General features: G+C 35.0%; 1 protein-coding gene across 2 annotated transcripts in view; it reads left to right on the forward strand.

The window, feature by feature from the left end:
• EYS (eyes shut homolog) overlaps positions 1 to 23,452 on the forward strand; it is a 2,056,951-nt gene that overhangs the window by 309,840 nt on the left and 1,723,659 nt on the right. For both annotated transcript variants that reach the window (XM_032154320.2, XM_032154329.2), the window contains exon 8: positions 2,381 to 2,495. In XM_032154320.2, the coding sequence (XP_032010211.1) occupies positions 2,381 to 2,495 (115 nt within the window). The remainder of the gene's footprint in view (positions 1 to 2,380; positions 2,496 to 23,452) is intronic.

Here is a 23,452-nt window from a genome sequence, read left to right on the forward strand (position 1 = left end):
GTCTCAAAATAGTTTTATATAAAAACAAATTATAAATTGGATGTTTTAGAAACATGGTGATCTGAAAGGTCTTTCTTTTCTCTCTCCTCATATTTAAAACAATTGGCCTCTGACTAAAATGGCTGCTGGACACCTAGAGTAGTTCAAATTAGTTAGCTATAAGTCTCGCTGAGCATTTCAACAGAAGTTAATGCACTTTCGTAAACACGTTTATTAAAAAGGTCCATGTTGTTCCAGAGTTTGCTTTTGTTTACTTTGCTTCTGTTTTCTCTGTTTTACATTCTTAAATGTCAAGGCTACTATTGAAACTTTCTTTTTCCTTGACAGCAGGCTGAGTTGATAGGATGTCATTTTTCTTATGAGTAAGACTTGGAAGTGCCTCTTAGATTTCAAGCCATCACTGGGAGTGGGGGATTGGAGATGATTGCCTGAAAATCAATAGGAAAATTTTCCCTTCTTTTAAAAAAAAACACAACTTTTAAGTTCAGTGATACAAATCCAAGTTTCTTACATAGGTAAACTTGGGTCATGGGGATTTGTTGTACAGATTATTTTGTCATCCAGGTATTAAGCCTAGTACACATTAGTCCTCTGCCTTTGGGTCAAACCTCTCTGAGCCACACATTGCAGATAGTGTTTGGGGGGTCTCTTACCTAGTGTGTACTGAGAGTAGAAAATCTTTGGCCTTTTTTTTTTTTTTGGATCAATAAAACCTGCTCTGTTTAGAAACACTTTCTCAGAGTTGCTGCTGCCCAGTGTTCATCCAACACCCTTTGGATCTGATTCTTCTTAATGACTGAATATTGGTTCTTCAATTCATAGACCTGATCCTGTTCTTTGGAAACTGTAACATGAAATAAGCCCAAATGTCACATGTGTCTGTAACTGCTCTTGGCAAATTTAGTCCATTCCAACTCCAAAGGAAAATGGAAACTCATCAACTTTTAGGATATGCTAAAGCTCTTCTCTTCTTCTCTATGCTATTATATGCTCATCCTCAATAGGAAGGGATTCTACCTTTCATTAAGTTGGTATTTGGAGTGATTTCTGGATATCTAGCTAGCCCCTCAGAATGAGAGATGTAAAGTAACATATCTTACTATCTATGGAGTAGTAGAGTAAAATATATAAAGGTCTTCATCTATGGAATAGCAGAGTATAATAATACACTTAAAATTAGGACAAATTTAATTTTATTAACCACTCTAAAATTTGTAAGTAATATGGCCAAAGCAACTAATGTAATTTCTATGGGTATGTTTCCTCATTTATAAAAGTGATAAATAATAATATATCTCACAACTTACAAGAATTGAATGAGAACTTAAGAAAATTGTGTAAAAGTAATTAGCCTAGTGGCTGGCATATGGTGGGTGCTGAAAAAAAGTGGTTGATTATTTCTGATGTGAATGGAGAAATAATTTAATTCTGCAAGATGAAAATGCAAAGCTGTGTGCCTCAAACTATAGCAAAGGTAAATTACTAAAGCATTTTATTGATGCTATTTCAGTGAAATTGTGCCAACATGGCCTTTGATCCCTTTTATGAAATTATTTTGTGTTCTTATAACAGATTTAAATTAATAAATACATAGTTAAATTCACTTCATTAATAAATCAGCTTCTACCAACTTTAAGTCATGAGAAGTGATATTTTTGGTCTTAAAATATTTGGTGTTTACATTAGAAAAAACATTCTTTCATTTGGGGTCCCATTTATTTTATAACAGAAAGTTTACTAAATATGATTTCAGGCACAGGACTGTTTCCTACAAATTAATTAGAAGTGAGGGCAGTGGAAGCCAGAACACCAGTGTGTGTTCTTTAGCAACTTATAGATTGCAGTTAATGAAGTACAGTAGACTGGAATATAGATTGTTTGAAAAACAATTGTAAAAATGACAACTAACAAACAAAAGTCCTATAAGTAGCCCAACTATAACTAGACCATTATCATCCACTGGCACTCTATCCTGTCTCACATTCATGTAGTCATCATTAACTCCTGCTAGCACATCATCAGCATATACTGGCTCTACTAGACATTAAAAAGTCACATTTGTCGTCTTTTTTCTTCACATTTCACTAGTTTTCCAAAACATATATTGTATTGTTAAGTATCAGTTTAGGCCAAAGTTTATTTTATTCTTAAATTCCCAAAAGAGATCATTAAGAGCATACATTGAAAATGTAGTTTACTGTCATTCTTTCCAAATACATACATATGAGCTTTTTGGCTAAGATCACAGGTATGTAGAAAAAAATGATTAATAATACCACATAATTTAAACAAAGCCTTATTCCTTTTGGAATAATGTTAATAGGCTTTTCTGAAAATATTTAAATTGTAATTTTTCTAATTTACACTGATATATTTACAGCTGTTTATCAGGATTTACTGAAAAAAACTGTGAGAAAGTAATTGACCACTGTAGACTGCTCAGCATCAACTGTCCGAATGAAGAATGGTGTTTCAATATAATTGGAAGATTCAAAGTAAGTAATTTAATACGTGGTAACATAATTTAGCACTTCAAAACACAATAGATTCAGTTAGTCTATATTTCAAATGCTCTTATTAATCTTAGCCAGAGAAATATATCCTTATATGTATATTTAAATGTGACTTATGTAAAGCTTAGCAATAGGGGTTTTAATTTATAAGAATTATGTTGGGAGGGAATTAATAAATGTTCTAGGAAGTGTTTTTATTATAAAGTAAATATAAAGCTAACTGAGGCCTGGTGATATACTTCTTAGTATATAAAACCCCAGTTACTAATACTTTAAGCTCTTTAACTAGATGAGAAATAAAATCAGTCTAGTGGTTGATTGTTAGGGTCCACAAAATATGCTTTTTTAGTGAATAGTTTTTGAAATTACTTTATAAATACAAAATGTCTGTACTACACATGGTAAGGGATATTCCACAACCTAGCAATGTTACTTGTAGGTGTGTCTATTAGAGAAATTATCAGATATTTACTGAGAGAGACATACACAGGAATTTTCACTTCAAATCTGAAACTAAACCTTGTAAATAAGAGAATGGACAAATTCATCATGGTGTAGTCTTACAATGGAATTATAAAAACTAGTTAAAATGAATAGACAATAGCTATATGTATTAATACTTAGAAATATAAAAATATTGAATTTTAAAATTTTATTCACCTACAGTGTGACAATATTACTCAAAGTGGTAAAACACAAATATATACATACTTCTGTAATTACATAAATTTATATCAAAAGTATAAGCATAAACTTGAGGATTACACACACCAGCTTTATTTGAAAGGCAAACTATAGGGAGGTAGATGGGAGAATGAAATCAGGGAGAGTACAAAGGGGACTTCCGATGTTTCTGCAAAGCTTTTTTTTTTTTCAAAAAATAATTTTTTTGATAAATAAGGCAAGAAAAATAAATACAACATGAACATAGAATAAATAACACGGTGTGGTTTTGATAAGCATACCTCATTACTATTCATTGGAAAGCTATAAAAATTAGAAAGTAGAACTAACAAGTTAAATATGGCAAAATCCCAGGATTCATTATAACTTTTTTAGAAACCAATAGTGCTTCTGTAATATAGTAACAACTAATTAAGACATGACACTAAAAATTAATACTATAAAAGTGAAATAAAGTATGATTATAATTGTATCAAAACACTTCAGAAAACATTTAACAAAATGTGGCCAAGACCTCTATGCTGAAAACTAAAAAAAGATTACAGAGGGAAATGGAATATGCCCTATTAATAAAGTTATAACATATTTATGAATTAGAAAAATTAATATTTTATGATGTCCTTTCTTCTTACTGATATTAACAAATGTTTTGTAGAAATGGGCAAGCTGATTATAAAACTGATATGAAACATCAAAGGACCTCAAATAGCTAACTAATCAAAAATAACAGCAAATCTGAAGGATTTTACCAACCTGATTTCAAGAGTTACTTTCAAGCTAGAGTATCAAGGCAATGTGGTACTGGCATGTGATGCTTAATACTGAGTGTCAACTTCATTGGATTTAAGGTTCATATCCTTGATTGGACCCTGGGTGTGTCTGTGAGGGTGTTGTCAAAGGAGATTAACATTTGAGTCAGTGGGCTGGGGAAGGGAGACCCACCCTTAATCTGGGTGGGCACCATCTAATCATCTGCCAGCACAGCCAAAATACAAAGCAGGCAGAAAAACATAAATAGGCTAGACAGGCTTAGCCTCCCAGCCTACATCTTTCTTCTGTGCTGGATACTTCCTGCTCTCAAACATCAGACTCCAAGTTCTTTGCTTTGGGATTCAGACTGGCTTCCTTGCTCCTCAGCTTGCAGACAGCCTATTGTGGGACCCTGTGATAGTATGAGTTAATACTCCTTAATAAACTCCCCTTTTGGTATAAATCTATCCTATTAGTTCTGTCTCTCTAGAGAACCCTGAGTAATACATAGCATAAGGATGAACTAGAAGATCACAGACACACACACACACACACACACACACACATGAAAGGAGACTTCAAAGGTAGATCCACAGGGAAATTTCTGTTGAATTCCCTCAAAAACACCAAGATAATTTAATTAACAAAGGAACATCTTCTTATCAAAACACAAATGGAAAAAAAGTGAGTCCATATCCCCTACCTCAAACCACACAGTAATTAATTTGACATGAAGCATAAACCTGAGAGTTAAAGAGAAATTTATAAAACTTATAGAGAATAAAATGGAGCAAAAAAAAAAAAAAAAAAACAACCAAAGGATGATGCTTTTCATGACCATGTATTAGACTAAACTTTGTTAGATAGGGCACAAAATTAATTGGTTTATTGAACTTAAGTTTAAGAACTTCTGTGCAACAAAATAATTTTTAAAAAGACAACCATAACCAGTGATTACCCACCTAAATTTACATTAGAAATAAACATGATCATAATAGACATATGTACTGTTCACGAGCTAATATGAAATAAAATGTCTTTATTGAAACAAAATGACGGAAAAAATTGAGAGAAATACTAACCAGAAACCAGTTGATGCCTACCTTACTTTTATGTAAAATAGACTTTAAAACTTAAAATTAGAAATCATAAAATTCTGATTTTTAAAATTCTTAAAATTAAAAAACTAATAAATCCTCCTTCGTGATGGGGTGTATTTGTTTCTTCACGCAAAACTATATGTGAGTTATATTGTTAATTTTTAAAGGGAAAGAACAAATAAAATTAGAAAATGTGTAGATAATCTTTAGATATAAATGAAAATAAAGGTAAATACACATTTTAAATGTTCAAGCTGTCTCAAATTTTTAAACTTAATTTTATTTTACTTTAAGTTCTGGGATAGATGTGCTGAATGTAAAAGTTTGTTACATAGGTATACATGTACTATGGTGGTTTGCTGCACCTATCAACCCATCATGTAGGTTTTAAGCCCCGCATGCATTAGGTATTTGTCCTAATGCTCTCCCTCCCCTTCCCTCCACCCTGCCCAACAGGCCTCAGTGTGTGGTGTTTCCCTCCCTATCTCCATGTGTTCACATTGTTCAACTCCCACTTATGGGTGAGAACATGTGGTGTTTGCTTTTCTGTTCCTATGTTGCATTGCTGAGGATGATGGTTTCCAGCTTCATCCACATCTCTGCAAAGGACATGAACTCATTCTTTTTTATGACTGCATAGTATTCCATGGTGTATATTTGCCAGGGTTTCTTTATCCAGCCTATCATTGATGGGCATGTGGGTTGGTCCCAAGTCTTTGCTATTGTAAATAGTGCTGCAATAAACATACGTGTGCATGTGTCTTTATAGTAGAATGATTTATAATCATTTGGGTATATACCCAGTAATGGGATTGCTGGGTCAAATGGAATTTCTAGTTCTAGATCCTTGAGGAGTCACCATACTGTCTTCCACAATGGTTGAACTAATTTACACTCCCATCAACAGTGTAAATGCATTCCTACTTCTCCGCATCCTTGGCAGCATCTATTATTTCCACGTTTTAATGATCATCATTCTAACTGGCATGAGATGGTATCTCTTTGTGGTTTGGATTTGCATTTCTCTAATGACCAGTGATGATGAACTTTTTTTATATGTTTGTTGGCTGCATAAATGACTTCTTTTGATGGGTGTCTGTTGATAAACTTTGCCCATTTTTTGATGAGGCTTTTTTTCTTGTAAATTTGTTTAACTTCCTTGTAGGTTCTGGATATTAGCTCTTTGTCAGATGGATAGTTTGCAAAATTTTTCTCCCATTCTGTAGGTTGCCTGTTCACTCTGAGGACAGTTTCTTTTGCTGAGCAGAAGCTCTTCAGTTTGATTAGATCCCATTTGTCAATTTTGGCTTTTGTTGCAATTGCTTTTGGTGTTTTAGTCATGAAGTACTTGCCAATGCCTATGTCCTGAATGGTATTGCCTAGGTTTTCTTCTAGGGTTTTTATGGTTTTAAGTTTTACATTTAAGTCTTTAATCCACCTTTAGTTAATTTTTGTATAATGTGTAAGGAAGAGGTCCAGTTTCAGTTTTCTGCATATGGCTAGCCAGTTTTCCCAAAACCATTTATTAAATAGAGAATTCTTTTCCCATTGCTTGTTTTTGTCATGTTTGTCAAAGCTCAGATGCTTGTAGATGTGTGGTGTTACTTCCAAAGGCTTTGTTCTCTTCCATTGGTCTATATATCTATTTTGGTACCAGTACCATGCTGTTTTGGTTACTGTGTAGCCTTCCAGTATAGTTTGAAATTAGGTAGCGTGATGCCTCCAGCTTTGTTCTTTTTGCTTAGGACTGTCTTGGAAATATGCCCTCTTTTTGGTTGCATATGAAATTTAAAGTATTTTTTTATAGTTCTGTGAAGAAAGTCAATGGAAGATTGATGGGAATAGCATTGAATCTATAAATTACCTTGGGCAGTATGGCCATTTTCACAATATTGATTCTTCCTATCCATGAGGATGGAATGTTTTTTTCCATTTGTTTGTGTCATCTCTTATTTCCTTGAGCAGTGGTTTGTAGTTCTCCTTGAAGAGGTCCTTCATATCTCTTGTAAGTTGTATTCCTAGATATTTTATTCTCTTTGTAGCAATTCTCAATAGGAATTCACTCATAATTTGCCTCTCTGCTTGTCTATTAGTGGTGTATAGAAATGCTTGTGATTTTTGCACATTGATATTTTATCCTGAGACTTTGCTGAAGTTGCATATCAGCTTAAGGAGTTGTTGGACTGAGATAATGGGGTTTTCTAAATATACAATCATGTCTTCTGCAAACAGACACTATTTGACTTTCTTTCTTCCTATTTGAATACGCTTTATTTCTTTCTCTTGCCTGATTGCCCTGGGCAGAACTTCCAACATTATGTTGAATAGAAGTGGTGAGAGAGGGCATCCTTGTCTTGTGTCGGTTTTCAAAGGGAATGCTTTCAGCTTTTGCCCATTCAGTATGATATTGGCTATGGGTTCGTCATAAATAGCTTTTATTATTTTGAGATATGTTCCATCAACACATAGTTTATTGAGAGTTTTTAGCATGAAGCAGTGTTGAATTTTATCGAAGTCCTTTTCTGCATCTATTGAGATAATCATGTGGTTTTTGTCATTGGTTCTGTTTATGTGATGGATTATGTTTATTGATTTGCATATGTTGAACTAGCTTTGCATCCCAGGGATAAAGCCAAATTGGTCGTGGTGGATAAGCTTTTGGTGTGCTGCTGGATTCCATTTGCCAGTATTTTATTGAGGATTTTCACATTGAAGTTCATCAGGGATATTGGCCTGAAATTTTCTTTTCTTATTATGTCTCTTCCAGGTTTTGGAATCAGGATGAAGCTGGCCTCATAAAATGAGTTAGGGAGGAGTCCCTCTCTTTTTTTTCTGTTTTATTTTATTTACTTATTTTTTCTTGTTTATCTTTTTTATTATTGTACATTAAGTTCTGGGGTACATGTGCAGAACGTGCAGGTTTGTTGCATAGGTATACATGTGACATGGTGGTTTGCTGCACCCATCAACCTGTCATCTACATTAAGTATTTCTCCTAATGTTATCCCTCCACTAGGCCCCCACCCCCTGAAAGGCCCTGGTGTATGATGTTCCCCTCCCTGTCTCCATGTGTTCTCATTGTTCAACTCCCACTTATGAGTGAGAACATGCGGTGTTTGGTATTATGTTCCTGTGTTAGTTTGCTGAGAATGATGGTTTCCATCTTCATCCCTGTACCTGCAAAGAACATTAACTCATCCTTTTTTATGACTTCATAGTATTCCATGGTGTATATGTGCCACATTTGCTTTATCCAGTTTATCATTGATGGGCATTTGGGTTTGTTCCAAGTCTTTGCTATTGTGAACAGTGCCACAATAAACTTATGTGTGCATGCGTCTTTACAGTAGAATGAATTATAATCCTTTGGATATATACCCAGTAATGGGATTGCTGGGTCAAATGGTATTTCTAGTTCTAGATCCTTAAGGAATCGCCACACTGTCTTCCACGATGATTGAACTAATTTACACTCCCACCAACAGTGTAAAAGTGTTCCTATTTCTCCACAGCCTCTCCAACATCTGTTGATTCCTGACATTTAATGATCGTCATTATAACTGGCATGAGATGGTATCTCATTGTGGTTTTGATTTGCATTTCTCTAATGACCAGTGATGATGAGCTTTTGTTCATATGTTTGTTGGCTGCATAAATGTCTTCTTTTGGAGAAGTGCCTATTCATATCCTTCACCCACTTTTTGATGAGGTTGATTGTTTTTGTCTTGTAAATTTGTTTAAGTTCTTTGTAGATTCTGGATATTAGCACTTTGTCAGATGGATAGATTGCAGAATTTTTCTCCCATTCTGCAGTTTGCCTGTTCACTCTGATGATAGTTTCTTTTGCTGTGCAGAAGCTCTTTAGTTTAATTAGATCGCATTTGTCTATCTATTGTTTAGAATAGTTTCAGAAGGAATGGTCCCAGCTCCTCTTTGTAACTCCGGTAGAATTCAGCTGTGAATCCACCTGGTCCTTGGCTTTTTTTGGTTGGTAGGCTATTAATTAATGCCTTAATTTCAGAACTTTTTATTGGTCTATTCATGATTTGACTTCTTCCTAGTTTAGTTATGGATTTTCTTCCTCCTGGGAGGACGTATGTGTCCAGGAATTTATCCATTTCTTGTTTTTTTGTTTGTTTGTTTTTTTTTTTGTTTTTGCATAGAGGAGTTTAATAGTATTCTCTGTTGGTAGTTTTTTATTTCTGTGGGATCAGTGTTTATATCCCCTTTATCATTTTTTATTGTGTCTATTTGATTTTTCTCTCTTTTCTCCTTTTTTAGTCTGGCTAGTGGTCTATCTACTTTTTTAATCTTTTCAAAAGAACAGCTCCTTGATTCAATGACTTTTTGAAGGGTTTTTCATGCCCGTATCTCCTTCAGTTCTGCTCTGATCTTACTTATTTCTTGTCTTCTGCTAGCTTTTGAATTTGTTTGCTCTTGCTTCTCTATTTATTTTAATTGTGATGTTAGGGTGTCAATTTTAGATCTTTCCTGCTTTCTGATGTGGGCATTTGGTGCTATAAATTTCCCTGTATATAATGCTTTAGCTCTGTCCCAGAGATTCTGGTACGTTGTCTCTGTGTTTTCATTCGTTTCAAAGAACTTTGTTATTTCTGCCTTATTTTTGTTACTTACCCAGGAGTCATTGAGGAGCAAGTTGCTCAGTTTCCATGAAATTGTGTGGTTTTGAGTAACTTTCTTAATCCTGAGTTCTAATTTGATTGCACTGTGATCTAAGAGGCTGTTTTTTTGCATTTACATCTGTTCTTTTGCATTTGTTGAGGAGTATTTTACTTCCAATTATGTGGTTGATTTTAGCGTAAGTGCTATGTGGTGCTGATAAAAATGTATATTCTGTTGATTTGATGCGGTGAGTTCCATAGATATCTATTAGGTCTGCTTGGTCCAGAGGTGAGTTCAAGTCCTGAATATCCTCATTAATTTTCTGTCTCATTGATCTGTCTAATATTGACAGTGGAGTGTTGAAGTCTCCCACTATAACTGTGAGGGAGTCTACGTCTCTTTGTAGGTCTCTAAGAATTTATTTTTATGAATCTGGGCACTTTTGTACTGGGTGCATATATATTTAGGATAGTTAGCTCCTCTTGTTGCATTGATCCCTTTACCATTATGTAATGCCCTTCTTTGTCTTTTTTGACATTTCTTGGTTTAATGTCTGTTTTATCAGAGACTAGGACTGCAACCCCTGCTTTTCTTGCTTTCCATTTGTTGGTAAATAGTCCTCCATCCCTTTATTTGAGCCTATATGTGTCTTTGCATATGAGATGGGTCTTCTGAATACAGCGCACCAATGGATCTTGACTCTAACCAACTTGCCATTCTGTGTCTTTGAATTGGGGCATTTAGCCCACTTACATTTAAAGTTAATATGGGTATGTGTGAATTCGATCCTGTCATTATGATGCTAGCTAGTCATTTTGCACATTCGTTGATGCAGTTTCTTCTTAGTTTCATTGGTCTTTATATTTTGGTATGTTTTTGCAGTGGCTGGTATCAATTTTTCCTTTCTATATTTAGTACTTCCTTCAGGAGTTCTTGTAAGGCAAGCCTGGTAGTCACAAAATCCTTCAGCGTTTGCTTGCCTGTAAAGGATTTGATTTTTGCTTCATTTATGAAACTTAGTTTGGCTGGATATGAAATTCTGGTTTGCAAATTCTTTTCTTTAAGAATGTTGACTATTGGGCACCACTCTTTTCTGGCTTGTAGGGTTTGTGCAGAGACACCCACTGTTAATCTCATGGGCTACCCTTTGTAGGTAACCTGAACTTTCTCTCTGGCTGCCCTTAACATTTTTTCCTTTGTTTCAACCTTGGAGAATCTGAGGATTATGTGTCTTGGGGTTGCACTTCTCAAGGAGTATTTTAGTGGCATTCTCTGTATTTCTGGATTTGAATGCTAGACTCTCTTGCTAGGTTGGGGAAGTGCTACTGGATAATATCCTGAGGTGTTTTCCAACTTGTTTCCATTCTCCCCATGACTTTAAGGGACCCCAGTCAATCATACCTTTGGTCTTCCCATATGGTCCCATATTTCTTTGAGGCTTTGTTCGTTCTTTTTCATTCTTTTTGTTGTAATCTTGTCTTCACACTTTATTTCATTAAGTTGATCTTCAATCTCTGATAGCCTTTCTTCTGCTTGAGTGACTCAGCTACGGATACTTGTATATGCGTCACAAAGTTCTTGTGCTGTGTTTTTCAGCTCCATCAGGTCATTAATGTTCTTCTCTAAACTGGTTATTCTAGTTAGCAATTCCTGTAACCTTTTGTCAAGGTTCTTAGCTTCCTTGCATTGTATTAGAACATGCTCCTTTAGCTCAGAGGAGTTTGTTATTACCCACTTTCTGAAGCCTACTTTTGTCAATTCATCAAACTCATTCTCTTTCCAGTCTTGTTTCCTTGCTGGAGAGGACTGGCGATCATTTGGAGGAGAAGAAGCGTTCTGGTTTTTGGAATTTTCAGCATATTTTTGCTGGTTTTTCCTCATCTCCATGGATTTATCTACCTTTGACCTTTGAGGCTGATGAACTTTGGATGGGGTTTCTATGTGGGGGTTCCTTTTTGTTGACTTTGATGTTACTGCTTTCTGTTTGTTGGTTTTTCTTCTCATGGTCAGGCCCTTCTTTCACAGGTCTGCTGCAGTTTGCTGGAGGTCCACTGCAGACCCTATTTGCCTGGGTATCACCAGCGGAGGCTGCAGAACAGCAAAGATTGCTGCCTGTTCCCTCCTCTGGAAGCTTTGTCCCAGAGGGGCACCCGCCAGATGCCAGCCAGGGCTCTCCTGTATGAGGTGTCTGTCGACCCCTGTTGGGAGGTGTCTCACAATCAGGAGGCACAGGGGTCAGGGAACCCACTTGAGGAGGCAGTCTATCCCTTAGCAGAGCTGGAGCGCTGTGCTGGGAGATCCGCTGCTCTTTTCAGAGCTGACAGGCAGGAATGTTTAAGTCCACTGAAGCTGCGCCCGCAGCCTCCCCTTTCCCCACGTTCTCTGTCCCAGGGAGGTGGGAGTTTTATTTATAATCCCCTGACTGGGGCAGCTGCCTTTCTTTCGGAGATGCCCTACCCAGTGAAGAGGAATCTAGCAAGGCAGTCTGGCTACAGCAGCTTTGCTGTGCTGTGATGCGTTCCGCCCCGTCTTCAGAAGGGTCAGGGAAAAGCCTCCTACTCAAGCCTCAGTAATGGCGGATACCCCACCCCCCCCACCAAGTTTGAAGTTCCCAGGTCGACTTCAGACTGCTGTGATGACAGTGAGAATTTCAAGCCAGTGGTTCATAGCTTGCTGGGCTTAAGGGAGTGGGACCCTCTGAGCGAGACCACTTCGCTCCCTGGCTTCAGCCCGCTTTCCAGGGGAGTGAATGGTTCTCTCTCACTGGAGTTCCAGGTATCAGTGGGGTACGAAAAAAAAAAAAAAAAACTCCGCAAGTAGCTCAGTGTCTGCCCGAACAGCCTCCCAGTTTTGTGCTTGAAACCCAGGGCCCAGGTAATGTAGACACATGAGAGAATCTCCTGGTCTGCAGATTGCAAAAAACATGGGAAAAGTGTAGTATCTGGGCCTGATAGCCCAGTCCCTCATGGCACAATCCCTCATGGCTTCCCTTGGCTAGGGTAAACTCACACTTCCTAGGTGAGGCAACGCCCCACCCTGTTTCTGCTCAGCCTCGGTGGGTGGCACTCACTGCCTAACCAGTCCCAATGAGATAAACAGGGTACCTCAGTTGGAAATGCATAAATCAGAAATCATCTGCCTTCTGTGTTAGTCTTGCTGAGAGTTACAGAGTGGAGCTGTTCCTATTCAGCCATCTTACCACAATTGGTAATCCAAACTGTCAAAAAATTAATGAAATATTATTTAAGGCAATATGAAGATATTATTTTATATTTTCATATCACAGAACATAAAAGCATACACAGTTTATATTTCTGTATCACAAAGGAAAATTGAGACAGTATGTTCACATGTATCCAGGGAAAATATGACTTGTAATAAGCCCACTGAATGGCAATTTAGCAGTATGTGCCTGAAATTTTTCAACCTGTAATAATTCAGTATTTAGAAGTATCTAAAGTAAATTTAAAAGATTATATAAAACATGCATACAAAATATTCATTATTATATTATTTATTGTAAAGGAAAATTAATCAAATTAAACAACAAGAATAGTAAAAATTATAGTATATCCATATAATAAAAGATGAATCCATTTGGCCTTTTTTTAAGCTTATTAATCACATTGAAAATGCTCAAGTTAAAATGTTTTGTGAAAAGCATTGTATCATTCTATTATTTGGTTTCAGCTATTTGTATGTATTTATCTACTTGTAAAAAAATAATTTTTATGTATTTTCTGAGGTGCTGAAAAGGTTAGAAGTCATTCCAGGACTGCTCCCTCAGAAACTGATTTTACCTCCCCGAGTGTTATAGACACTAGAAAATATTATATATCAGGAGCAGAGGCTTTCCCAAGCAGCAGAAAGCATAAGGGAGGGGAGCCATTTAGATGGCAAAAGGTGATGTGGGATTTGATGTCATCCATCCCCATTCTCATTTAGCATTTAACATGAAATTTTCTTAGCATGTTTGATTTGGTTTGATGGAAACATTAAAATATCCAAAGCCTGTGACCTACCTGGCTTTGAAACAGACAAGGGCACCGAAGCAAGGACCCAAAGAGAAACATGGGGAAGAATGGATTTGGAATTCACAGAGTGGCCCTGTTAGTATGAGGATTTAACTTAAGACCAAGTTTAATCAGAGTTTTGATGGCCAGTTGGGCCAGGATGAAATTTGTATCTGTGCAGATGTGTATTAAATAAGCTAGAAGAAAATAAAACAACAAATTTAATAGTGGTTTACTCTTGTTAATGGGATTAGACTAAAATTAAAAAGAGAACAAAAATATGTTTCTTTTTTTGTATTCATTTAATGAAAGTTCTATGAAGAATAAAGCATTCTTCATAGTAACATTAAGATTAGGAAGCTGATATTAATAAAATAGGCTGGAAAATATGAGGAGAGTAAAAAACCCTGTAGGTCAGAACCTTATTAATTCTAAGTCATGCTCTTCATTATGAGTTAAATTTCTCTATTTTCAATTCGTTTTCTTTATAATTGAAGTGGCATAAGGATGGCGAACTTTCTCATTGAAATTGTGATGAGGAATATCTAATCAAGCACATTCACAATGTCAATTGCATTCTCAATATTAATAATATAAATGGCCTCAATGATAAAACAATTGTTGCCTTACAATTCAGAGTGTTAGGTTTCTAATCACCATCACATATGTATAAACTATTGAAGAGATTAAGAGCTCATGGCAAAAAAAAAAAAAAAAAATCCTATAGTTATTTTCATGTTTATATAAATAAATGGCATCCAATACATTTAAAAATGTTTGATATTATGCACATTATAATTGTAAAATACAGGTACTATGCAATTAAATACTATTTATTATGCCTTACATCAATGATTCAGGCATTCTTTTCCTTAGAGTTTCAGTAATCTACTGACACATTTATTTTCATTTATTTCATTTTTACACATATAGTTAGAAATGCAATTTCTGGTTTGTGTCTGTTCAAATATTGTATAACTTCCTAATGTTGTGACTTAAAGTTATTGAGTGTTGTTTGTTATACCATCAAAGAAAATAGCATTAGAGCTTTATACAAAGCTCCTTTGGTTCTCTTCTTTTGCAACTGGCTCAGAAGTGCATATATAAGGATTCAGTTTATGTTTTATCTTATTTTTTTAAATCTCCTATAAGGCTTCATTAGAGAACCAAGAAAAAAAACACAAAATTTAAAACTAATCTACTTTAACTTCACCATCTGCTTTATTTCTGTCTTCTATTTCTATCCTCCAGTTAAATCATTTTTGCTTTTTTTTTTTTTGCAATTATCTTCAACAAGAGTGACTTATGTAAACTCACGCTGAAAGAAGTAAAGCTCGAATTAGAATTCCATATGAGTACAATCTGCATTCGGGTAGGATTAAAAGTTTTAAATTTTAGTTGCAACAATTGAAAATCTAAAGAAAAATCTCTCTCTCTCTCTCATTCTGTCTGTCTGTCCCTCTCTCCTTGCCCCCACTTCCACCATTACACAGACACACACACACAGAGAGAGAGAGACAGAGAGAGAGAGAGAATTTGAAGGCTCACATAATTAAACTTTGCAGAGAGGAAAGCAGGTAAGCTTTTAACCAGAGGCTCGATATTATCATACTTCTCCTGGTTTGCTCTACGATAACAACAACATCATCCTGGAAGTTCCCATAAGGACTCAGGCATATTCCGGCTTGAGGCCTTTGTTGTGAGCATTTACACCCAAATTTTCACCCATATTTATTATTCATCAGTTTCTTCATTCTGTGTAGGTATTTTCTCAAATGTTACATCCTCAGTTTGTCCTTCTGTAGAAACCCAATCTAAAATGTTACATAGAGTCCTCCCTAGGTATCCGTGGAGTGTTGGTACTAGGGACCCCCACCCACTTGGATACTTCATGGATGCTCCAGTTTCTTATATAAAAGGACATAGTGTTTGCATATAACCAGTCTACATCCTCCCATATACTTTACATTATCTGTAGATTACTTGTAATACCTAACACAAAGTAAATGCTACATTGTTATACTCGATTTTGAAAGGAATAATGACAAGAAAAAGGAGTCTGTATGTGTTCCATGCAGAGGCCACCATCATTTGTCTTAAAAAATATTTTCAGCCACAGTTGGTTGAATCCATGGATGCAGAGTCCATGGAGAAGGAAAGCCAGCCACACTCCCATACTCTCATCCAGCCCATATGTGTCATCTCCACTATCTGTGTTTTTTTTTTTCTTAACAATTATTGCCATCTGGCTTCCCAGTTTACAACATAGTTCTTCATACATTATTTTTATTGACTAGAAGACTAGATTAGGCTGAAATGTAATCTCTATGAAGAAAGATATATTTGTTTCTTTGTATGGTACTAACTTTCTTCCAGGGAAGGCAGAAAAATTGCCCTAAAGGCAAATTATGCCAAATGTAGTTGGTGAAACCCTATTTGGAGGGACTCCCTTATAGGAAGTGCACAGACTATATAAACTGACAAGGAGAACACTTTCTTAGTAATGAGATAGTCAGAGCTAATTTGACCAAGCCTGGAAAACCAGATTACATTTTATAGCAATATATAGAACATGGGAAAAGATGCATTTGTTAAAAGGTGGGAAAAATTAAGTGATGCATAAAAAAATTTGCATTATGCTTTTATATAAAAAAATATAAAAGTCAGTCAAAGAAAGAAGCATTACAGCCAGACCTGTAATCCAAACTACCAAGGAGGCTGAGATGGAAGGATGGCTTGAGGCCAGGAGTTCGAGACCAGCCTGGAATACATCGTGAGATGCAATTTCTATTTTTTTTCTTTAATTAGTGTGGTCTGGTGGCATGCATCCGTAGTCCTGGCTACTTGGGAAGCTGGAGTGGGATAATCGCTTTGAGCCCAGAAATTAAGGCTGCAGTGAGCTATGATTGTGCTATTGCACTTCATCCTGGGGTAACAGAGTGAGATCCTGTTTCAAAAAAAAAAAAAAAAGAGAAAGAGAAAGAAGAAAGAAAGAAAGAAAGAAAGAGGGAGGGAGGGAAAGAAAGAAAAAAGAGGCATTGGGTAAGCTAAGTATGTTGTGACACTCAAAATATTAGTATTCAAATGTGCACAAAATTGCAAAATCTGAAATTCATGTTCTGCTGATCTACTAAAGCCTGAATTGAACAGAAACACTATGACCATCTATCAGCTTACCAATTACATTTTCATCTGCGAAAGATACCTTCTGACTGTACCCCAAACCAAATAAACACACCAATATATTCATTATTTATTAGTCTTCAGAAACAGTTTCTTCACACTTAGGGACTGGGTTGTCAGTGCCATAATTTGTGCTGAGAGTCACAGACATCTTTGAAAAGGAATAGTTAGAGTCAGAAACAAGAAGATCCCTGAAGGAACCAAGTGTGATTTTGCCCCTTAGATAATATGTGGCAATGTCTAAAGACATTTTTGGTTGTCACAAGTAGAGATCGGGGCTGCTACTGGCGTTTGGCTATAGAGGCCAAGTTTGCTGCTAAGGAGCCTACAATGCACAGGAGAGCTTCCTACAATAAAGCAATATTGAGTCCAAAATGCTGAATATTGTTGTGGTTAAAAAATTCTTCCTTAGAGGAAGTTTAGGTTGCAGAAAGTGGAAAATAGTAAGACAAAATAAAGCTCAAATGCATACAACTTTATGAAAGTTAGAGAACCCCAGACTTACAAAACAAAAACTGTTTCAGACTAGCAGACCATGATAACGTGAGATAGAGTCCAGATTGGGAAATCTTTTTCTGGTTCATGTGGGCATTGTGTCTGACAGTTAGATGCACATAATTGGTTAAGACAAATTGTTTTCTTGTTATTTTCTTGCTTTGTTGGAACAGACTAAGCACTTTTGGTTCAGAATGAGATATATATATACACACACACACTGCTTGGTCACAAATGTATATATATATATATATATATATATATATACACTGCTTGGTCACAAACTTTGCTTTCAGTTCTTCCCTCTGAAATGCTTACTTACATTAAATTTGCTTGATTTTTTCCTCTATGTATATTATTATTCATGTAGGTGAAAAGTTTGAAAGAGTTTTGTTAAGTAGAATGAACTTGTGTGATAATAACAGAGAGTTTGCTCTACTTCATTTTTAAGAAAACGGGGAGGAAGAGGTAGGATCCCAGATGTATTAAGCATAAAATAACAAAATCAAATAACCACTGAATAGCTCTGATGTAGCTTCAACAATACCATATGATCATGATCCATTTCATTCGTGTCCTGGTCTATGCCTTATATCTCCTCTCTTCTCTTTCTTTCGTGGACATTTCTCAATGGCTCTCTGAAAGAACTTCATCAATTGAGTAGTTTATCCAGTTCTTGTACTGACTCTTAGGAGGGAAGTTGACTTATACTTAAAGTACTACTTGAAAGAGAGCAGCATCCTCAAACTAGCTGTTCACTTTTAAATATTTTTCATGTGCATGTGTTACTGTTTTTCTGGTTCTATGATATATTTTAATAATTTAAATTACTATCATATTTTAAATAAGCAAACAACGTGTTTTTACTTAGAAGAATTTTTTCAAATAACATAAGAAGCATCTTTCACAGGATTCATGTTTAAGTCATTCTCAAATGGTTTTATTGCCATAAAATTGCTAGTCATTCAAAGTGGTAGAAACTTTATTTTTGGTCAACCTTAAATAGTATTATCTGGGCCTTTTTGGCTTGTCCTTTCCTAGGCAGCAAACAACAATAAAGCTTCAGATGTGTTCAACTGAGAAGATTAATAGAAATCAAAGTTACCACATAACTTCCATTATGTATGAAGGATTTGATGTACAGGAAATTTACCAGTATCTTAATAGATCTAGGAAAAAAATATAAATTAACATGGTTTTTCCGTGTCCCTACCCAAATCTCATCTTGAATTGTAGTTCCCATAATCCCCATGTGTTATGGGAGGGAACCAGTAGGAGGTAATTGAATCATGCGGCCAGTTACCCCCATGCTGCTGTTCTTGTGATAGTGAGTGAGTTCTCACAATATCTGATGGTTTTTTTAAGGAGCTTTTTTGCCCTTTTGCTCAGCACTTCTCCTTCCTGCTGCCATGTGAAAAAGGACGTATTTTCTTCCCCTTTTGCCATGATTGTAAGTTTCCTGAGGCTTTCCCACCCATGCTGAACTGTGAGGCAATTAAACCTCTATCCTTTGTAAATTACCCAGTCTCAGATATGTCTTTATTAGCAGTATGAGAATGGACTAATACAGAAATGCTCAGGAATTAGTGCTATGCCAATGTTACCTCTACATGCATGATATGTAAATTAACTGGTTTCCAATGAGAAGTACTTTATAATTCCACATGTTTTCTGTTGATCGGCTATAATAATTGATATTAGCTATAGAGTAGGAAATATTTAAGGGAGACCTCTAATAATGAATTCATAAACTTCTTCTCTTACACTTTTAAACTTGATTTTTATGCTATTATCCATTTACAAGAGCAAGCACCAAAGGAGTTGCAAGTTTATCTTTTATCTTGCTTGTTTTCGGCAGAACTTTTATAAGTGATAAAATAAATTAAAACAACTATAAGAAGTGATAGATCAATTCATTCAAATTAGTGCAATGCGTGTGAATAGTTAAAACATTCATATTTAAAGGAAACATAGAAACATTTTAAATGTCTTAGAGAAACTGAGGATGTCACTATGTCTTTACTAGTGCTGGAACAGGAAAAATAATTGGAAAAAAACTTTTTTTTTTAACAAGTTTTATTCTTTAAAAAATCGCTTGCTATGGTTAAGAATAAATCATTTGTGAAAGAAAAACAAAACAAGGTCAGGTTTTTTATGTGAATCTATTTCATATTATGTTTTGGATCCTTAAGGTAGCAGCTCTTCTACCAAGATGCTTATTAACAGGATTCAGAGCCATTCTATCTGTACATACGCTAAGGCTCAGTACTTTAGAAGGAGTTTCACAACTATTTGGGAAAGAAACCAGAACATAAACTTTCTTCAACAGTTTCTGAGCATCCAGAGTATGCTGGGCTGAATAATGGTACCCAAATTTTCCCCTGTGTCCTAATCCCCATAACCTACGGATGTTATCTAACATGGCAAAAAGGACTTTGCAGATACGTTGAAGATAAGTATCTTGAGATGAAGAGATTATCCTGATTATCAGATGGGGCCTGAGGTAATCACAAAGGTCCTTATTAAAAAGTTGCATACAGAATCAGAAACAGAGAAGGTGATATGATAACAAAGCAGAGATTGGAGTGTCATTTCTTAAAGTTGAAGAAAGGAAGGCACAAGCCAAATAATATAGGCTACCAATAGAAGCTGAGAAAAAGATAAAGAAACAGATTTCCCCCTCAGAACCTGCAGAAGCAGCCAGTCTTGCTGACACCTTGACTTTACATCAATAAGACTGATTCCAGATTTCCGACCCCCAGAAATGTTAGAGAATAAATGTTGTTTTATGCCACCACATTTGTAGTGTTTCGTTACAGTAGCAATAGAGAGCAAATCCACAAAGGCTTCAAGAAATTTTATTTTAAAATTTACACCAAAATAAACTTGTTAGCTGAAAATCATTAAAGAAGCTCTCTAACTGAACACATAAATTTGAATGTAAATATGGTGATAGCTCCTCTCTAAAAATGTATATACAATACACAAAAGAAGTCAATCTAGATTTATTCTTAGCAGTCATTTTTAGTTTTAGCTGAATTTTAGATCCATCTGAACTAACTGATACAAGTGTACTGAGTGTAGATCAGGAAAAACCAAAAGCAGCAAGATGTTTGGTTAGTTGCATATCTCAGAACAAATGGATTTAACTTTCATTATTAAAATTCTGCATTTACCTTGACATGGCTGGCACGTTTAGGAGATCTATTTGTCAACTGCTTAGTGAAACAGTAGACTTTCACAAATGAGATCTTGGCTTGTAACATTTTGCTGTCCCATTTCTAACTCAGACAGGAATAGCCTGTGCTAATGCCATATCCTGCATGTGTACATACTTTACTAATTTATCATCCATATTAGGACACATTTGAGAGTGAAAAAGGATCCGAACAGTTGCTTGGCTGAAGTAACAGGCCTTAAACTAGGTCTGGTTTACACAAAAGGCACCAACTGGTATTCTTCCCAATATGAACACCTAATGTTTAGAAATTGGTGTCTACATGATTTTTATGTTAACAATTGCAAAGTCATGTTTTCACCTTGTACTCAAAAGTCAACAGAAACACTGATTTAAAAAATAAGGCAATCCACATTACAAAGTGAGAATCATACATAATTTACTAGACAGCCAACATTCTGATTGCAGATTTAATCACGGGTATTACAAGAGGCCCATGGACTAAGTAACTTTTGTTTAGCCTCAGTAAGTTTTGGTGAAATCTTTAGTCACTTGTCTTTCGGGAAAATATCTCTCTAATTCTTTTGTAATCTCTTAGTGCTATGTAGCTATTACAGCTCATTGAAAGAATATCAAAAACATTACATTGTGGAACCTCTCAACTCCAGGCACACGATGTTGAAGAAGACAGACCATGATCTTACCTTATGCTTTGTAATAGTCACTCACTGAGATATATATCTTAACTTTAATTGCAAACAAAATAAAAGATAAAAGAGAAACCTAACATCAATTGCTGGAAGTTTAGATTTGAAAATAGTGTCCACCTATTACTGAGGAGGGACTGACCACACATAACGCACGCACTCACACAGGGGGAGATATAGGAGACGGAGACAGAGATCCACAGGTTAATATTTTCTATCTTTTGCTCAGTTCTTCATAATCATTTCCTATCTAAATCTGGGATCAGGCAGAAAATTTTTCAGGCGTAAGAAAGCAGGCAGATGGAGGGCCAAAACAGGAATCTTCCTAGGTCCTGGAAAAACATGAGTGAGTTTTTTGTTGATTGTTGCTATTGTATTTTGGATAAGCTTACTATTAGCAAATATAGATCAGTCCTTGACTATTCTTACTTCTGTTATGAGAACAGAGGAAGGACTTTATTCATTCTTTGTTGATTACCAGGTTTCCCTAGATTGATAGTTGTCTGAAGTCCTGACTGTATTTTTCCAGCTGCTCTTCAGAGTTAGGATGACTTTTTTAAGCAATCTATCTCAACTCACAAAAAAATCCTTTTGACAGTATGCAGATGACCAGAACTCCTTAAAATGAGGTGGAGAGTTTAATATGCAATTGTACCAAAAATGTTTGATACACACTATCACTCAGATTTTCATCCAAAGTTACTTTTCGCATTTGAATAGTGAATATAGAAATCAGAAGAAACACATTTCATTTTTTAAAAATTTAGCTGCCTCTCTTCTAACTCCATAATATTCTAATTGGCCAAGTACTTGTTTTTAATACATGTCTCCTATCTCTTTAAGTAAAGATGTTGAGAGCTCTGTGGTGTCATCTGGGCAGAAGGAGCTGAACTTTAAAAGTATCCAAATTAACCCAGAAGAAAACATTGTCCCTGAACTATCTCATTAAAATGTCTGATATAAAAGATACATACAAGAAATATCTGAAATAATTATAAAATTACCTAGAATCAAACCTAAAGAGGATATCATAATAAGTCTTAATATTTTTAATATAGTCCAACTTGATCTCTTTTATGAGCACCATGAATTAAAATATATCTGAAGCACGTATCTGTAATGAGTGGACTATTTGAAAAAAATTTTTTCAACTCATGCAAGATTATCATATTTTAAAGTTTTATTCATTTTGTGTTTCTGTATTATTACTCTAGTATATCTGTAAATGTTTCCTATGTAATGACTAATACAGTTCTGAGGTTGATTATTTAGTACTCCTTATGGAAGGAAATGTTCTAATCAATGTTCTACCATGAATTGAAAAAAAATTGAAAAAAAAAAGCCATTTAGTTGATTTTATTTTTTAGTCAAAGCCTGAGAAAAATCATATTACCCTACAGTTTCAAAAATTCACAAAGACAAAATCAAATGATGTGATGTATCAGACGTTATTTAATAATTTACATATAAGAGATATTTAAGAAAAAATATCCAAGAGTTTATTTGGAAAAAAAATTTAAAAATATATAAAGAAACTTTGAAAAAATACCAAAGAAGTACTTGGAATACCTGTTGAAAAAATTAATTATAAAGCCCCAATAATTAAGATATTGTAGCACAATAAAAAAGATAATTAAATTGAAATAGAGAAAATCAAATCCAAGAATATATTTAAAGTCATTTTCTGAATTCATAAACTGAAATCAGTGGGGTAAAGTTTGATTATACAAAAATGATATTAAAAAATTATAATAAGGTATTTTGAGGGAAAATTTAGTTCACATACACTTCTACAATTGGAAAAAATATGTGACACATATATTTAATCTAAGTTTTTAGTTAAATTACAAAATGCAAACTACTGATAGATTGAAGTAATCTAAATAAATGCTACTAAATAAACTTGACTTGTATTAAAAGAGTTAAATCGTCAATTATCAATCTAAGTTTTTAACTAATTATACAAATTAAAAAGAACATTAAATTCACTTTTAGCCTGTTAAAGATGTACTTTTCCTGAGATGGCAACGTTATCAAATATGTCTGTCTACGCCACGAAAAACAACATCAGTCAGAACACTTACAATGTTGTGGAAACAAAATGGCATATATTTAAAGGAGTTGAGATATTTTTCTTCTGAAATGATTAAATATAACTGTAACAAAAAATGAGTAGAGTCAATGTAGGTTATCTTGAACCTAAAAC

The sequence above is a fragment of the Hylobates moloch genome, unplaced genomic scaffold (genome assembly GCF_009828535.3).
Source record: "Hylobates moloch isolate HMO894 unplaced genomic scaffold, HMol_V3 SCAFFOLD_2, whole genome shotgun sequence".
Lineage (NCBI taxonomy): Eukaryota > Metazoa > Chordata > Mammalia > Primates > Hylobatidae > Hylobates > Hylobates moloch.